The sequence below is a fragment of the Ovis canadensis genome, chromosome 17, assembly GCF_042477335.2.
Source record: "Ovis canadensis isolate MfBH-ARS-UI-01 breed Bighorn chromosome 17, ARS-UI_OviCan_v2, whole genome shotgun sequence".
Taxonomy (NCBI): Eukaryota; Metazoa; Chordata; class Mammalia; order Artiodactyla; family Bovidae; genus Ovis; species Ovis canadensis.
In genome coordinates, this window is record NC_091261.1 from 74,147,559 (window position 1) to 74,166,433 (window position 18,875).

At 49.7% G+C, this 18,875-nt stretch overlaps 1 protein-coding gene across 2 annotated transcripts in view; it reads right to left on the reverse strand.

Moving 5' to 3' along the window:
* UBE3B (ubiquitin protein ligase E3B) overlaps window positions 1-18,875 on the reverse strand; it is a 47,757-nt gene that overhangs the window by 15,318 nt on the left and 13,564 nt on the right. For both annotated transcript variants that reach the window (XM_069557977.1, XM_069557976.1), the window contains exons 10-19: window positions 17,794-17,899; window positions 17,399-17,519; window positions 16,227-16,404; window positions 15,623-15,786; window positions 14,321-14,488; window positions 9,279-9,450; window positions 7,548-7,666; window positions 6,622-6,736; window positions 5,742-5,841; window positions 3,495-3,614 (exon numbers count right to left, since the gene is read on the reverse strand). In XM_069557977.1, the coding sequence (XP_069414078.1) occupies window positions 3,495-3,614; window positions 5,742-5,841; window positions 6,622-6,736; window positions 7,548-7,666; window positions 9,279-9,450; window positions 14,321-14,488; window positions 15,623-15,786; window positions 16,227-16,404; window positions 17,399-17,519; window positions 17,794-17,899 (1,363 nt within the window). The remainder of the gene's footprint in view (window positions 1-3,494; window positions 3,615-5,741; window positions 5,842-6,621; window positions 6,737-7,547; window positions 7,667-9,278; window positions 9,451-14,320; window positions 14,489-15,622; window positions 15,787-16,226; window positions 16,405-17,398; window positions 17,520-17,793; window positions 17,900-18,875) is intronic.

The following is an 18,875-nucleotide window of genomic DNA, read 5'->3' on the forward strand; positions in this document are numbered from 1 at the left end:
CTTTCATTTCAGAGTGCTCGGAACAGGACAGGGCCCAGGGGGTAGTCCTTTGGCCTGGCGTGAGAAGCCCCACAGCTTAACCAGGGACAAACCTGTGTCTTCAGATACTGTCCCAGAACAGGTTACGAATCAGTTGCCACATCCGTCCTCTTGTGCACTGGCCCCCCAACATACCCCTCACCCTCAGTCACCAGTGCTGTGCTCTCAGATGCCCTGCGGACGCCAGACAGGCCCTCTCCACGGTGCCTGCTTGCCCGCTCGCCGGCCCACCTGCCGCCCTGTCACCAAGCACACAGGCTGGTACAGCCGGACCTGCTCTGAGGAGCCCTTCCTGCCGACTACGTCTCCCCTGTGCTCACCTCCTGACCCAAAGGACTGGGTCATGAGGGCCCCCGTCTTACTCAGGAGGTAGGCTCCAAAGTGAGCGAGCAAGGAAGAAAAATTACCTCTGAAGTCCCCTGAAGGAACAAGAACTCGATTTTGAGCGCACGGTCCTGAAAAGGACTTTTTATGCCTGTGAAATGTGAAAACCATTAAGTTGGATGAAAAGAAGCAAAAAACAGGAAGTCACCATGCAGCTGCCGGGGCTTTTAAGTCACTCCGCCTAAGCATAAGATAATGATCTTGGCACTGAGTAGGGGACGGGGAGAATCCTAACAGGCCCCGCAGGAAAGGCAGGTTCTCCACCCTGCACTAAACATGCCTGCCTAACTCAGAGCGAGTTAGGAGGTGCGTCAGTGACACACAGACGCAACAAGATGGTCCCTGTGTAAGCCCTCAGCAAGTGGCCAAGTGCATGGCCGGTGCGCCAGGAGTGTGTGCTGGACTCAAAGCTCAATTTTCATGGACCAGCCCCACGTTAGCCTCCTTCCGAAATACTGCAGAGAGGAATTCGCTGCCTCTTCTGACACACCTCCTACTGCACCCCACTGCCCCCTCTCGAGAGTCCATCTGTGCCCTGCACAGAGCGGGGAGGTGAGGGGAGCAGGGAGGTGAGGCGTGGGGACAGGAGCACCGGCTTCCACGCCCAGCGCTATCACTGAGCTCCTCTGGCCTCAGTCTGGCCTCTGATGGGGTGAGGCAGACGACGGTGTGTCTACAGTCCCTTCTAGTTCTGAAATGCTGGCATCTGGCCCCCATTCACCCCTGTGAGGGGAGGCCTTCCTGCAGGACTTTAGACTGTTAACTGGAAACCTCCTACACAAGCCTCACCTTCAGTACAAACTATAAAAAAGGGGACAGAATAAATGCCCAGGAGATCAGTGGGTGAGTATCAGCTTGCTGATGCCCTCTTGTGTCCAAGCCAAGCAAAGGTCACTGGGCTCCCGAGTTCTAATGACCTGAACCACTGAGTCTTGAGAACTGAGGTAACTGAGTCAATGACCCCTTCCCCTTCCCGGTTCAATATGAACACCAGGGTTCAACTTAATGACATGATCTATCCCATAGGAGCTTAAAAGAGGAAAATGGACTTTGCCTAAAATCCTGACAGCCCTCCCTTCTTTGATGCCCCTGGGGAATGTGCTGAAAAGAGCAGGCGGGGGTAAGCGGGTGACTCTCCCAGGGACATCTGAGGCGGGCGGTGGGGATTCTGTCACTCTCACGAGACACCAGCTTCCACCACCCAGACGCCCCGTCATGCTGGCCACATCAGAGTGGGTATGACGGGCGGCGGGATGGAGGAGTCTGACAGGAGAGGTGCATCCAGGCCCAAAGAAGAAAGTGCTGGAGAATCGAGTTCCTAGAACACAATCGGGCTTTCTCTCCCTTGAGGCTGAACACTCTGGTGGCCCGCGGGTTGAGTTTAGTTGGCAGAAAGGTCCCCGGAAGACTGCCGACCTTCCAGATGGTTTACAAAAACTGACTAGTTCATAGCACAAGGATCTGTGGGCTTCAAAACCCTAAAATTTGAGTCTTCTCTTAAAAAGTCAGAGCATTACGGAGCCTGAATCTCCACAAGGCAACATGCAGGCGGCCTCTTTCAGGGGCACGTGTTCTCCACCTGCCGACCCTTTCCTGTGCCCCAACACTGAGGCTGGTTGTCAGCTGTCACTCATCCAGGCACTCGTGGGGTTGGTCCAAGGGCTGGGCTCCAACAAAAACAGGAAAGAACAGGGGAAGGGGATATTTCTATCTGTTTGGCAGGCAAAAAAATGTACCTGCACTGAGACAATGTCAGCCAGTGTTACTTATCCCCGTGACTTATATTTCTTATCTCTACTTTTGCTGCTGCTGCTGCTGCTAAGTCACTTCAGTCATGTCCGACTCTGTGCGACCCCATAGATGGCAGCCCACCAGGCTCCCCCATCCCTGGGATTCTCCAGGAAAGAACACTGGAGTGGGTTGCCATTTCCTTCTCCAATGCATGAAAGTGAAAAGTTAAAGTGAAGTCGCTCAGTCGTGTCCGACTCTTAGTGACCCCATGGACTGCAGCCCCCCAGGCTCCTCCGCCCATGACTGTCAAAATCGTCTGTTTACCACACGCTGTCTCTCTCCAGCAGACGTCAGCGTCCATCACCAGTGGTCAGAAAACTCAAACAAGTACTCTAGGAGGGACAAACGAGGCGCAAACAGCCCAAGGCAGGAATGCAAACAGGTGGGGAGGAAGGGCCGCCGTGGATGCCTGGTGCTGGCGGCTGGCAATGTGGCCCTGTGCTGACCTGGGGTCGCGTGACTGTCCTGCTGTCCTATAGAACGTGCTGATGAGGAACTGTGGCCGGAGTGCAGTGGGTGGAAGTCCAAAGAGCAAGCGTGGGCAAACCAACAGGCCGAGCCACTCCTGGGAGCAGGGACATGGGGCTCAGTCACCAAACGCGCAGCAGCACAGATGGGCAGGCTGTGCACTACGCAACCTGGGGGAGCGGCTGGCAGGCGCAACATAGACACTGCAGGTGCCTGCATTCAGGATGATCACGTTCCAGGGTCTTGTTCCAACAAAACATACGAGGACAACTTCCTGACATAGGGAGGCGAGTCTTCCGAGGGCAGGCACCTATTTTTAAGTCACATCAAGTTGCTGTGTGGTGGGAACCCTGGACGCTAGGTCCGGCGAAGGTGGGCCACTTCATGTGCACCTCCTAAGTTTATGTCCACAGAGAACTTGGGGTCCTGTGATGGACGGGTTTCCCAGGACAGCTCAGGAACTTAGCGCCCAGCACTCCAGCTTCCACACTCATGGCTGGGTGTTGGGACAGACTGCCTGCTGGGACAATGGAGTCAGCACAGACCTGAGCCTGTCTGTCCTCGCTGTAGAGGAGAGGCTGTTCTCACTTCCTGGGGGAAAGGGAGGGAATCGCTGTGCAGGGGGTCTCCAGCACTGAGGGCATGTCTAATTAAGCAGTCTTCAGGCTATCTGGCAGGACGAATGGGCGTCTCCTGCTCCCAGAGCCCTGGCTTCAGGGTCATCAGGTCAAGCAGTGGTCAGAACCATTCAGGGGTCATCCACTGGAAACAGAAGCCCTGCGGCTGAGCACACTCATCGACAAGCTCCTCACCTCCAGCATCCGGGACCGGCGGATGGTGATGTGGGTGACGTGCGGGGAGGCCGAGCTGGTTTCCACAAGCCCCAGTGTCTCTTTCTCCTTGGTCACCATACTTCGGAACAGGAGAACTCTCTGAAATGAGCAAAGGTGAGACCGGAAACGGGGTCAACAGTGGAGGATCCCAGAAAACGCACTCCAAAATGAACGAAATTTAAGCGTTGGAGAGGCCCCCAGAACGCGACGCTTTGATGTGCACTAGGGAAGGAAGTGCCTTTTGAGAAGAGTGAACATTCCTCTACTTGCTCCTGGGGATTATAGAGATAGCTGAATCCGTGCCAAGGGAGAAAGGGTCCCGAAGGAGTGGTCTGGCTGCAGCCAGCGCCTGGCTAAGAATAGTCTGAGCGAAAACCATTCTCCATGTTCAGTCAATAATTCACTGTAAAAATCCAACAGCAGCACGAGTTACAGAGGCTGCTTTATATAACCGTGCCTGCTCTAGAGGAAATCAATAGCGTGAATTTAAAAAAACATTTCACAGAATTTCTTTCACTGGCAGAAAACATTTTCAATGATCCCACTGTATAAAAGCCCCTGACCTTTCTATCCGCCTCCTCTGTGTTCTCAAGCACACTGCAGTCCTAGAGTAATATTTCTCAAGCATCATTTATTTATTTAGTTTTTAAAATTACTTTTTATTGAAGGATAATTGCTTTACAGAATTTTGCTGTTTTCTGTCAAACCTCAACATGAGTCAGCCATGAAAGTGAAGTCGCTCAGTCGTGTCCAACTTTTTGCGACCCCATGGACTGTAGCCCACCAGGCTCCTCCGTCCATGGGATTCTCCAGGCAAGAGTACTGGAGTGGGGTGCCATTGCCTTCTCCATCAACCATCATTTAAAAAAGACCCTCTCGGGAGAATGTACACGTGGATGGGTATGGCTGAGTCCCTTTGCTGTCCACCTGAAACCCTCACAATGTGGTCAGTCAGCTATATTCCAACAGAAAATAAAAAGTTTAAAAAATTAAAAATAAATAAAAAGAAGCCTCTTGCATTCTCAAGATTCTGACAGGCTCCCTTAGGAGCACATTACCTTTGACCCCACCCTATAATAGCACACTCAAATCATGTCAGCAGAATGTATAAATGACTGCTCCAATCATAGCTGTTTTTTTGAAAAATGGAAATCTCCCCAAAGTGAAGAGCACTGTTAAATACAAACACTGTAAGAACAACATCAGTGGTAATAATGGATAACTAGGCACGAGGGGAGGCTGACACGCTTCACTGATCACTCTGTGAGCGCTCGGAAGTAAGTATGTACGGCTGTGACAGAAAAAGGAGCAGCCAAAACCACCTCCTGGGAAGGGGGGCTGCTCCCTACCCCCAGGCCTCAGGGCCCCTGGCTCCCTGACCACCTCGTCCTCGTCCATGAATGCAGTGAGGAGCTGCGCGTGTCGTCCGTTTGCTGAGTCCACCTCCAGCCCACCAATGGAGCTCTTCTAGCCCCAGACCCCCATGTCCGCTGGCACTGAGGGGTCGCAGACCCATCCCCTGCTCCCCGATCCCCCGGTCCCGCCCTCATCTGTACCCCACCTCTGAGAACAGCTCCCTCTCACCCAAGCCAGAAGCCTGAGCATCCTCTGAATCCCTCCACTCCTTCCCCCCAAATGTCATCATTCTATAGGGCCTCCTTCAAAATCTCTTGACATCCTTGTCTTTCTATTCCCAGGGCCCCAGAGTGAGTCCAGGCCAGGCTACCATGACATCTGCCTCTTGCCAGTCCTCCACACTACAGCCAGAAGGAAGCTTCCTAAGCAGACTTTGACCAGGTGCCTCCAGAGCTAAAAACTCTCCAATGGCTGTTGACAAAATCCAAGCTGCTGCTCTTGGTTCCCCAGGCTCTTCCTGCTCCAGCTCCTACAGACCTCCTTGGCTCCAGCTCTAGACTCCACCTGGCCCTCCACTGGCACTGAAGTCTCCCTTGCCCTGGGCCTGTAAGCACTGTCCACTTCTGCCCATGGAGCGCCCTCCTGAGCCCCTGCCCTGGGCTCCTGCCGCGTCCACACCACAAGACCTGAACAGCCAGTTCACACTGCACCCCCCAACACTTGGCATGGTGCCTGGCACAGAGTGAACGCCCAGTGGCACCTGCGTTGACTGAACGATTGCTTTTATCCATGTCTGATCAACTGCTGCGACGAAAATGGACAGTCAGGACCCACGGTGGTGTGAGGAGCCCGGCTTCGAGGGCAACTTACGTTTTTGTGAGGAATGACATGTGGGATGTACTGCAGGATCAGCTGGGCCCGCTTTCTGTCCTTGTCAAGTTCCTGGAAGAGCACGCTGGGCTTGAGATCCCTGCAGAGCAAAGACACGGGTTTGGGATTAAGAGCATGAGTACCATCCTCCAGATAGGGTTGCCCAGCTACGGCCGATGGGCCAAATCCAGCCTGCTGCCCACTTTTTATAAATCAAGCTTTCACGGAACATGGTCATGCCCAGGCTTCAGGTACTCTCTCCAGCTGCTTCTGCACTACGATGGCAGCACTCAGTAGGGGCAACAGACACTGGTGTGCAAAGCCTAAATTACCTACTGTGTGGCCCTATACAGAAAAGTCTACCAGTCCCTACTCTAGTGGCACAACTTGTGGCATTATGTGAGAGCTGATCTGCTTGATTTAAAAAAAAAAAAAGGCAGATGTGATCTTACTTTTAGTTGTTGCGAGAGCACTTCCTCTACCCCACTCCCTAACAAACCGGCTGCGGGTATTTTTATTCCACTAATCCTGCCGGGAAAAAACCGTCCTTTAATGATCGTAACCTGTTGCTTAGTTTGGCTGAAAAGAACCCATTTCTTTCCAGTTTGCATTTGAAGTACCTGCTAAACGTGATCTGGCTCTGTGGCCATGAATGAGCTCTCATCACGCTGAGTGTAACTGGGTCCTAACAGAAGCGACTGGGCAGTGGCCTGTCCTGACAGGTGCTTTACAGGGACACATGCAGATGAAAGGACAGGATAAAGATGAAGGACCAAGTTTTCTTGGCCCTAAAACACGATGTGCTGAGCACTCAGGCGACCAGTGTAATGGAGGGACCCTGGCCTCCGTAACCTGCCTCCCCAACAAACCCGGCGCTCACTTTCGCAGCCAGTGGTCCTCGGGCGCGAAGCGCCGCCGACAGTCCCGCTCATACAGCACCATCAGCCACCCGTGGACGGACTGGAACAACTCCAAGGTCTCGCCCTTGGCGTTCTCTGTGGGGTGAATAATGGGGAGAGCCACGGTCTGGGAGCTGCTCAGGACTGGAGTGGGTGGGAGGACAGCTGTGTCTCCTTTCGTCATCCTTGAGTCCCAAGGACGTCATTTCCCTCAGGCTGAATGTGATATGGAACCAAGAGGATTAAGAGGCTCCGTGGGTACACTCTAAGGAACTGTGGGACCCAGGAATAGCTCAGACACAATCACGCGTGCTGTTTCCCACTTGGATGCCATCTAAAGGATCTTTAGGAGTTCAGTGCTGAACGACTGGAACTGTCTCAGGAGGTACACTCTAACTTAAGTGTGAGCAGGCACATGTTTTACCTTCGTGGAGATCAACTCAAAGAATCAAAAGGAGATTCAGGGCAAAATTAATCATGAATAATGGTGCACAGTGGTAAAGAATCTGCCTGCAATGCAGCAGACGTGGGTTCAGTCCCTCGGTTGGGAAGATCCTCTGGAAAAGAGAATGGCTACCCACTCCAGTATTCTTGTCTGGGACGGAGGAGCCTGGCAGGCTACAGTCTATGGGGGTCACAAAGAGCTGGACACAACTTGGTGACTAAACAACAACAATCCTACATACACACGTAAACCCTGAAGGCTTCCTGGCAGACTGACTTCCACAACCACACTACTATGTTAAGGGATCACAGAGACTGGAGAAATAAAACTTCTAATTACGTGAATGGAGGTGCATTTTTCTAATTAACTCTGATGGACAAGGCTAAGAATCAATTGATGTTCTAGACTCTGGACTCCCAGGGTGTAGTGTAGAGTGAAAGAGGACTGACATCTTTACCTTACCTACGATTCCATCCCAGATCATCTTAAACACAAAGGAGTTCAGAAAAGAGGAGATGGTGACCAGCTCTTCCAGTTTGAATGAAATCTGTTCTTCATAAACTTCAATGTCATCGAGGATCCTACATCAGACAGAAAGTTACTCACAGTTCCCCACTGAAAAAGGAGAGATCTATAGCTTGCATTGGACAAAACAATGTTAAGAAATAAGCTCTAACTTGTCAATAAACTTTACAGATAAGATGATCTGTGGGAGAGGGGGTTGGGGGTAGAGACGAAGCAAGAGTGGCCGTGAGTTGATAACTACTGAAGCTGGTGACCGATATGGTATGTGAAGGTTCATACCGTTCTTTCCACTTTCAATTGATTTGAAACTGTCTGTAGTAGAAAGCTGAAAAGATACAACTGAGAAAGGAAAGGTACAACACGCTCTACTCTACACTTTCCGTGTTCCTAAGGACCTGACTGTGACACCTGAGCACAACTCATGTTTGAATTACCAAGGGATCCTGACGATGAGCCTGTGTCTACAGGCGGAAGTAGCAGACTCTTAGCCTGCGTCTGTGGCAGACACTAGGGGCACTTAGGAGGCACCTGGTAAGCATCTGAAGGTGAACGACTAAGTGTCTGAAAGACCATATAGATGAATGAGCCACGCGACGCAGTTTAGCTAAAAAGCCCCGCGAGCTGCTCTAGTCTCGCTTTGCGGTGTCTGGGAGCTGCTCTGGGAGCTGCTCAGGGCTGGAGTGGGTGGGAGGACAGCCGTCACTCCTGGGTCACCCTTGGCCTGGCAATTAAGGGTGTCTCTCCAGCAGCTGCAAACCCCTGCTCTCGCCTCTAACTACTCTCTGAGCCCTCCCTACATGACTCTTACCCAATCTGCCACCTACGTGTCCCTAATACTCATCTGCCAACGCCTCCTAGATCCGTGTGCAATTGCCTGAGGTCCATTCCATCTTACAATTCTTTACTAATCTTTTGTGGAAAAAGTGAAGTTTTCAAAAAATACGAAATACTCAAGTAGACACATATGCTTAAAGAAAAAGGAAGTGCAAGGGGCTCACATTTGTTAATTTCCTGCCGTGCCAGGCACTGTACTAACTCCTTGCCATTCCTTGTCTCATTCGCTCCCTATCAGCTTGGTAATACTGTTTTCCATTCTACTGTTGAGGAACCTGAGGCTCAGAAAGGTTGAGCAACTTGCCCAGGGTCAGCTTGACAAGAACCACCAGCACATCCTGACCTCTTCCTGTGCCAGGACTATGCTGAACACTGATCTCCTCTGCCTTGCCACACGGCCAAGAGGTGCTACGAATTCCCAACTAGAGCTCAGGAAACTGAGGCCCAGAGAGGCAGAGGCCCTTCCTCCCTGGCCCAGGGTGTCTCAGCCAGTGGCTGGGCCACCTTCTGCACCCTGGCTCTGGAATTTTTCCGGGTAACTACTTAGCCCAGTGAGTAAATAGCCAAGGTGTGGCCTGAACCCAGCTCCAGGGGACCCCAAAGCCCACATCGAGCGGTAGTGGCCCGGCTCTCCTGTAGAGGATGGGAGCTAACAAATGCTGACTATCTGCTACAAGCCCCCCACTTTGTTAACCGTCTCGTCTGCTCCTTCTAAGGATGGGTCCGAGTGCTCGAGGTAATCCCATCAGCAATGGCTTCCTTGCTGACACTGTAATTGGGTCTCTCCACCCCACGTTCGGGGAAAGGAACTCAGTCCCACAACGGTCAACCTACGTGATGAGGTGCCGGGAACAGTCACAGAACAGCATCAGCATGGCCAGAAGCTGCTTAGACTCCTCCGTGTCATTGTTGAGGCACTCCAGGAAGAGCTTCAGCCCTCCGTGGGGCCCCAGCTCACAGATAAACGCCCACAATTTGGGCAGCAGGTCATCGAGGTACGTGAGACCTGAAAAAGGAGACAGAAACCGAAGCTTCAAGTGGGGCTCCACCTGGTCCCTTATTTCTCCTCCCCTCCAGGAAAGCAAAATGCTTGAACTTATCAATGCCTGTGACAGAAAGAAAATGCCATTACAAAGAAAAGCATGTGAGAACAATGTTACCCATGAGAACAATGATAAGAGCAGCTAACAGTCAATGGGTGCTTAGTTACTATGTATCAGATACCATTCTGAATACTCAGGCACTACTTCCTTTTACCTTGTGAAACCCCATGATATTGCCATTTTATAAGGCAGGAAACTGAAGCCCAGAGAGACTGAGTAATTGGCCCCAAATCACACAGCCAGGAAGTATCAGACCCAAGAATAGAACCCAGATCTACCTGACTCAAAGTTTATGTTTTTCTTTTTTCTTTTTTTTTAAGATTTTTTGATGTAGACCATTTGAAAAGTATTCAATTTATTACAACACTGCTTCCATTTCATGTTTTGGGTTTTGGACAATGAGGCACTTGGGATCTTAGCTGCCCAACCAGGACTGAGCCCACACCCCCTGCATTGGAAGGTGAAGTCTTAACCAATGGAACACCAGGGAAGTCCCCTCAGTGTTAATGTTTTATTTCAGGAATTAGCAATTTTTTTGTGGAAAAAGCCAGAGAGTATTTTTAGATTTTTAGTCTGGACCAGTCTCCGTCAAAACTACTCAATGCTACTATCACAGCACAGAAGCAGCCACAGACAATAGGGAAATAAACAGATGTAGCTGTGTTCCAACAAAACTTTACTTACAAAAGCCAAGTGGTGAGCTGATTTGGCCCGTGGGCCATAGTTTGCTGATCCCTGTTTTAAAATATCTTGTAGGCTTTTCCACATTGAGCAGAGCTTTCTCTCATCCACTTCTATGTTTCTATCTCTTAGAAATGGGAAAGCAGTGCATAACCATTGCAGAGATACTCTGAAGCATTATAAAAAAATTCACCACAGGCGAAAGAATGAAACTAGACTACTATCTTATACTGTGCACAAAAATAAACTCAAAATGGATTAAAGAATTGAATATAAGATCTGAAACCATGAAACTTCTAGAAGAAATCATATAAGTTGCTTGACAAGGATCTCGGAAAAAACAAAGCCAATGAAAATAAAAATTAGCAGGTGGAACTACAGCAAACTAAAAAGCTTCTGCACAGCAGAAGAATCGTCCACAAAATGAAAAGGCAATCTACGGGATGGAAGAAAATACTTGTAATCATATACCTGATCAGGGATTAATATCCAAATTATATGAAGAACTCATGAAACGCACCAAAAAAACCCCCAAGTCATCTGCTTAAAAACCGGTCAGAGGATCTGAGTACAGTTTTCCGGAAAAGACATACAAATAGGCAACAGGTAAAGGTGCTCAACATTACTCGTCATCAGGGAAATGCAAACCAAAACCACAGTAAGGTATCGCCTCACACCTGACAGCATGGTTATCATCAAAAAGACAATAACTAGTGCTGCTGAGGATGTGGAGAAAAGAGAACCCTTGTGCACCATAGGTGGGACCGTAAATTGGTGCAGCCATCATGGAAATCAGTATGGAGATTCCTCAAAAAAAAAAAAAAATAGAATTACCATATGATTCCAACAATTCTACTTCTGTATATTCATTCACTGGAAGGAAACAAAAACACTAATTTGGAAAGATACATGCATCCCCTTGTTCACTGGAGCACTGTTTACAACAGCCAAGATAAGGACACAGCCTAAGTGTCCATCAGTGTGTATGTACACACACACACACACACACACACGAATACTATTCAGTCATAAAAAAAGGACGGTTATCTTGCCACCTGTAACAAGGATGGACCCTGAGGACATTATACCAAACGATCTCATTTATATGTGAAAACCAAAAAACAAAGGAACAAACTCAAGCTCACAGACAAGGAGAACAGACGAGCGGCTGCTGGGGAAAGGGGCGGGCTGTGGGGGGGAAGGTAAGCAAAACGGGTGAAGAGGATCAAAAACAACAAACTTCCCTGGGGGTCCAGTGGCTAGGACTTCGTGCTCCCAGAGCAGGGGCCCTGGGTCCGATCCCTCGTCGGGGAACTAGATCCCACACGTCACAGCTAAAGATCGTGCATGCCACAACTAAGGCCTGGCACAGCCAAATAAGTAAACAAAACGTATCTTTAAAGAAGGACATACTCCAAGTTACAAAGTAAATAAACCATGGGGATGTAAAGTACAGCATGGGGACCACAGTTAACAATATATATACTGCATTTTTGAAAGCTGCCAAGAGGGTGGATCTTAAAAGTCCTTATCACAGGGGAAAAAAAAAAAAGAAAAAAAAAATTTTAACAATGTATGGTGACAAATGTTAACAAGCCTTACTGTGTGGATCATTTTGCAATGTGTACAAATACCAAACCATTATGCTGTGCACTTGAAACTAAGATAATGCTACATGTCAACTATTAAAACTCAGTTTAAGAAAAAAAAGAAACGGGGTAAGTAGTTAACACTGCGGAGATGACAGGTATACTTCTACAGGGAAAACATACTCATTTACAGTGTGATCTACCAGTTCAGTGGGGCTGCCTCCTGAGCAGCTTGGACAGAAACAGGGACGCCATGGTCTGGAAGCCGTGTCAGAGGGGCAGCACGTGGCTCCAGGACCCACACACGTACGTGAGGGGCACAAACAGAGACATTCTGTAGACTGTGAGAGGAGGAAAACTGCAGTATTTTTGAAACCACTATGTTATTTTCTATCATTCGTGTATAGTGTTGTGTCCAGACAAACTGACAGAATGAATACTACACATAGACTTTAGTTTATCTTTTTTTTTTTTTTAATTAGCCACGTGGCACAACCTGTGGGATTCTTAGTTCCTCATCCAGGGACTGGACCTGGTTCCCGGCAATGAAAGCGCTGAGTTCTAACCACTGGAAGCGAATTCCCTAAAATCATGTATTTTCTGCTTGCCCAGGAAACTTCCTTTTGGATGCTCTCACTGGGACAACGGGGGATGTTTACTCTGGTTATCTTAAAAAATTGGACACAGGCTACCACCTCAAAATCTGATTCAGTCTGCTTCCCAGACCCTCCCACTGGGTGCTGGGATGCCAGTTCATCTGTGCCCCACTTCTATGCACCCAGGGAAGCAGCTCTCAGCCCCAGGCCTTTCACCCGCCCCTCTGCTCAACCCCCGAACAGCACATTCGCACGCTGGCTTGGCATCTCCACTGCGGGTCCAGCAGGCACCCTACACTCATCACAGCCCAACAGAACTCTAGATGCCCCATGATCTCACCTCACTTCCCCAGATCCAATCTACCCGTGAGACCTGTCGATTCCACCTCTAAAACACATCATAATCTTTCCACTTTCATTTCCACTGGCCCAGTGACTCTCAACTAGGAATGATTTTGCCCCACAAGGGGCACTGGACAACGTTGAGAGACACGTATGGTTGTCATGAGTGTGGGAGAGGGGCTACTGGAACCTGCAGGTCAGGAACAGCTGGTCCTACCATGGACGGGACCACCTCCATAACACAGAACTGTCTGGCCCCAAATGTCAGCAGTGCTGAGGCTGAAGAACACTGCTCTGGTCCAAGTCAACGTCTCTCATCCCTCTGACTGTCACCGTGCCCTTCATTATAGCAAATGTAGTCACCTCTTGCTTATCATTGTCCTCATACTACTAGACTGCAACACTCTTGGGACACAGATCTTGGCTGTCTTATTCCCTCTTGTGTCTTCAATGCCCGACACTCACAGGCTCTATAAATATTTGAAGATGAGTAAGTGATGACAGAAGATGAGATGAGGCTAGATGGCATCACCGACTCAATGGACATGAGTCTGAGCAAACTCTGGGAAATAGTGAAGGACAGGGAAGCCTGTCCATGAGGTCACAAAGGGTCAGACACGACTGAGCGACTGAACAACAACGCAAGTTAAGAGTGAAAGACAGAAGCAGCAGCAATTTGATTCAGAAAAATGTAAAAAGCAACAGAGAAGCTCTTGACCCTTTACGCAGTCAGCAGCTTCAAGGCTTGCATTTTGTCCTCACAATACCAACCATACTAACAATTCTTGCGCTGCAACTTCCAAGCCCTGATGCCCAATTCTCTGCGCACAGTGGGGACTTTCTTCCCTGCTCAGCTAGAAAGGAAAATGTCAGGCATATCCATGAAATGAGGTCTCCTGCAGCCAATAAAAATGAGAGTTTAACAACAAGGACCTACGGGAGAGCACAGGGAACTCTGCTCAATGTTAAGTGGCAGCCTGGGTGGGAGGGGAGTCTGGGGAGAATGGATACATGTATATGTACGGCTGAGTCCCTTTTGTTGTCCCCCTGAAGCTAACACAACATTGTTAATTGGCTATACCCCAATACAAAATTAAAAGTTAAAAAAAAATGAGGTTTTAAAGAATTCTGAGATGACAAAATGCTTATAATGTGATTAACAGAAAGGGGAAAAAACTATACATTTCAATCTAAACACATATATATGCAACACACTCAGGATCAAATGGTTACCTATAGACTGTGGGATTAAGAGTGGTTTAAATGTTCTTTTCTCTGCTTCTTGACTTTTCTAGTTTTCTATTCATAAAAAAAAAATTAACTTTTTTAGAAAGCCAGTTGTACTTCATAATGAAAATAAAAGCCAAGCCTCAGGAACAATCTAGGAGTGCTAGGCTGGGAGGAACTCGAGCTGTAAGTGAGGTGGACCAATCTCTAAGAAGAACAGCAAAGACACCCTTCTCCAACGTGATTTCTGAGTCAAGGAAGCCAGGAGAGAATCAGCATCTCGGAGGACTGGTCTGGCAGATGGGAGTGAGGGCAAAGGCCGCCCTGGGACCCCGGACCTGTGAGGACCTGCAGCCGGATCTGGGTGAGAGTCGCCAGCGAGGTCTGGTAGAGGACGCAGGTCCTGCAGACCTTCTGCGCCTCCGCGGAGTCCACGCGCTTGCCCCCGACGGGCCTCAGGATGTTGCGGACTGACGCTGACTTCTGAAACGCTCGCTTCAGGAGAGCTGCCGGCGAGAGGGGAGGGGACATGTGAGTAGGAGCTCAGCCATCTGCCCAACGCCTCCCCAGAAAAGGGAAGGGCATTTCAGCAGAGTGCCAAACTTCCAGCCGGAGCCAGACAGGGAGGCTTTCCCGTGATTCGAATCCTCTCTTTGGGGTAAATCAGAAAAGCAGTGACAACAGGTTTTCAGGGAGAACGCAGAGACCTCTTCAGAATAGGAGGAGACTCTTCAGAACAGGCAGAACATATCGATTCAGTCTGTGGATTCCTTTACTATAACCACTTAACTTTAGAACCCACAAAGGTTAAACTGAGGACTCTACTGGGGGAAGGGGGAAGTGTGGAGCCTGGCTGATTCCCAACGTGCTGTGCTTTCAGAGGCAAGTAGCAGCATCAGCTTCAAGTACGCATATTCAGTTTGGGGTTGCACTCGTTTACACCTTCCCATTTATATCCTGCTGAAGTTACAAGCCCATGCTCACTGCTGGCTACAATATGGAGCTCTGCAATACGCTGGGTGGCAGGAGAAAAGCCACACTGAACCTCACAATCTGCCAGAGGCAGGTAAGTCCTCCAGATTATGTGCCAGAAGCACTGCCTTCATTTTATCGGCATGGGCTATGAGAAACCTTTCCATGGAACCCGCTTCCATGGATCCTGCAAGGGGGACGCTGAGGTGGCAGCCTGCCCAGTGACCACTGTCCCTATATTAGGAATTCCACAGGGGAGGTTATCTTTTATGACTAGGAACTCAGAAAATCTCTACCTCCCTTAAGAAATCAGTCCTCCTCCTTCTTTCTACTAATGAGAAGTAAGAAAAGGTCCATAAATTCCTCCTCATTTCTGGCTATTAGAAATTCAAAGCCAAAAAAAGAAACCTCCAGCCGAACAGAAGCTCAGAGATGAGTGCAGCTGCCCTCATGGACCATCTATGGATGTTCTGGACACTCAACCTTGATTTTGTTCACAGTGATAGTCCCTAGCCCTTGTTTTCTCTCCCTAAGGATTTTCTGTCACTGTTCTGCTAGACTTAAGCCATCTCAAACCTTCAAGAGAACGGGCAGAGGTCATGTGACAGAGGGGACAGGCACCCAGGGCCATTGAGGAGCTGGACATTGGGGCAGGCGGAGCCACTCACTCTTCACGGGCAGCACATTCTGCGGTGAGGCTGGCGGCGCGTGGGCTGGCTCCTGGTTCTCCAGCAGCTTCTTGCTCAGGATGTCGCTGAAGAAGACCCGGATGAGAGGCACCCCCCACAGGAACTGCAGCTGCTTGGTGATCAAGGGCATGGACTCGTTGAGGCTGGGCGAGAGCAGGAGCATGGGCGTGTCAGCCCCACCTGATGGAAGGCCACCTGGAGGGGTGGCTTAGCACTGCCCCTTGGCACGGCAGATAGGGCCCTAAGAGAGGTGTGGGGTCCCCAAACGGCTGCCGAGGCCCAGGTGCAGAGGCACCGAGCTCCTCCTCGGCTCATGCTCCACCCAGCCTTCCTTTGCTGGGGCAGCCTCACGGCTCTCCCCAGGCCCCACACGTCCCAGTCGCCTCCCAGCCACCCTCGACCTGTTTGCGCTTCATCCTGATTCCATCCTGTTCACCACCCCGTTGACAAAAGCTGCCTAATGCCTAGTGCACCGTCGTCTTCATAGCTGGCCCACCGATCTCGACGAGAGGCGGGGGCAGTGGTGGGAGGGAGGCAGGAGGAGGAGGAGACGAGACAGGCATGCTCTGCCTCCAGGACTCACCCGTAGTCCACGGACTGGGAGAACCAGCCGAGGACGGGGTGCCAGTGGGTCAGGTTGGACTTCTTCTGGGACACGTACTTCTGACAGTAGCAGAGCATCTGGGTGAGCAGACTCACGAAGCCGTCCGTCTCCTCCTCTAACACCCTGGGGCTGAGGGAGCCCAGGTGCAGGAGGTTGCCTGCAAAGAGAGAAGGCGGAGTGCGATGGGCCGGGGCCGACACGCTTCCTCGCCTCCCAGCCCCGCTCCCTGCCCCGGACCCAGGCACCCATGTCCAGGGGCAGGAATAAATCCCCAGAGAGGGTCCTGTGGCGCTGGGACTGCAGCACAGGCTGAGGCTCAGAAACAGGCCGACCCGGCCTCCAGTCCAGGCTCTGCTGCAGGCGAGCTGGCCGACCCTCAAACCACCTCTTGAGTCTGCTTCCTCCTCTGCAACATTGCAACAGGGGTCCCCTATCTTGATGTGAGGGTTATTTGAATTAACAGGCAAAAGGCCAGATTTTTAAGTGAGTATAACACTTCATTATACTAGTATTCTAAAATCAAGGGTCAACACAAGGAATGATCTTCTGAAGAAAATCTGAAAGTCCTGGAAAACCCCTGTTATTCCGTGTTCACTGAAGTTACTTCATGTCTTACTCTTACCATCGACTCCTTTAAAATGTAGCCCCAAGAACCTTTTTATATTTCCTCTAACCTTTCTTCCCCCTCTAATTTCTAATTCCTCTATTTCCTCTAATTAGGCAAACAGAATTCTGCACCTCTGCTGTTTTAAACCCTCCTGTCCACAAACCCTTTCCTCATCTAAATAAAAATGTCATAAAGTGAACGCTACAGACTCCATTCCGGTCTAAGCCCCACCCTTCTGTGCCCTCTGCTCTCCTGAGCTGAGAATTCTCCAGGAACTCACACGTTTCCATTTTTCTCTTGGCTGCCAGGAAGCAAAAGGGCTGAAATGTAACATTCACTTACAGTCACTCAGCTAGTCTGCCAGGCTGATATATTCTCCATGCGACTTTCAATTTTATGTGTCTACTCTAACTATTTACCTTTTCCTGTAGCACTTCCAGCTTGTACTAAAAACAGCTCGTGGCCTCCAGAATGGTGGAAAGCAAAACACCTGGGCTTTTCCCAATGCCCAGGACACCATCAAATTTCAACCATGGGTACTCACCCATGAGACAAAGCGTATGGCATCCTTCCAAGCTTTCACACACGTCACGGCATCGATCTTCGTCTCTTAAAAATGCGATGAATTTACGGAGCATGTCATGAGATTCTAAAACAGTGAGGCGCTGCGAACAATCGCAGACTGTTAAAGCAGAGGCTGACAGGAGGAGTTTTCCACCAGAGCATGAACCCCATCACCTGCAGACCACCCCCTGGCTGCCAAACATGTTCTCCATCACCAGGGAGAAAACAAAGATGAGACCCCTTTTCTTTGGGCTTCCAGCATGAGTATGTCTACGGTGGCTACTGATTTTGGAGAAACATCAAGGGAAGAGGCTAAAATTTCTATTCTAAGGACAAAGGCAAAAATGGGATTGGGGGAGTGCAGAGCCCACTGACCTCGGGGGTCACGGTGCTGAGATGAGTCACAAGGGCGGGCACGGACACGATGTGGATGAGGAACGGCCGGATCAGATTGTCTGAAAACTGTGCAGCAAGCACGGGGCTAGACACAGACAGATCACCTCACTCAGGAGGACTATACTGTGAACCTGGAACAAAAGAACAATCCCACCAACACCCCCAAATCCCTTGAAGGTATGCTTCACAGGACTTCAAGGAAGACTGGACGCAAAATGGGCCCATCCTCTGGGGGAAGGGTTCAATCAGTGATGGCTTATCATGTAGCTATGAAAAATCAATTCACTGAGGTTTTACTGACATCAGAGAATCCTCAGGCTTTAATTGACTTAAAAAAGGCAGGGTAAGGAACTACATACATGGGAGAGCAGGGGGGAGTAGTGACAGGAAGGGAAGCGGAGAGGGGCTCCTGGGCTGCCAGCGCTGTGACGCTGACATGGGTGTGTTTGCTGCGTGCTAAGTCACCAACAGGGCTTCCCAGGTGGCTCAGGGGTAAAGAACTTGTCTGCCATTGCAGGAGAGGTCGGTTCGATCCCTGGGTCAGGAAGATTCCCTGGAGAAGGAAATGGCAACCTACTCCAGTTATTCCTGTCTGGGAAATCCCATGGACAGAGGAGCCTGGCGGGTTACAATCTGTGAGGTCACAAAGAGTCGGATACGACTTAGTGTGTGAGTATGCACACAATTTTAATGAGAATAAATAAAAGTATTGATTCCATGCAAAGATGGCAATTTTGGATACAGTGGTTTAAACAAACTATGTCACTAATCTCCCCTTTATTTGGACTTTTTACATAGAGTTCTCCCCAGATAGAGCAGCCTTGTCCAACCGAACCTCCTGTGATGATGGAATGTTCCTTAGCTGTGTTGTCAATATGGGTTTCACTAGCCACCTGTGGTCTCTGAACCACATGAAATGTGGCTAATGAAATCAAGGAACTGAATTCTTAATTGCATTTAATTTTAAAAGTTTCCATTTGAAACAGTCCCATGTGGCTAGTTAAGTGGTAAACACAGTCTAGACCAGGTTGGCAAACTGTTGCCCACAGGTCAAAATCTGC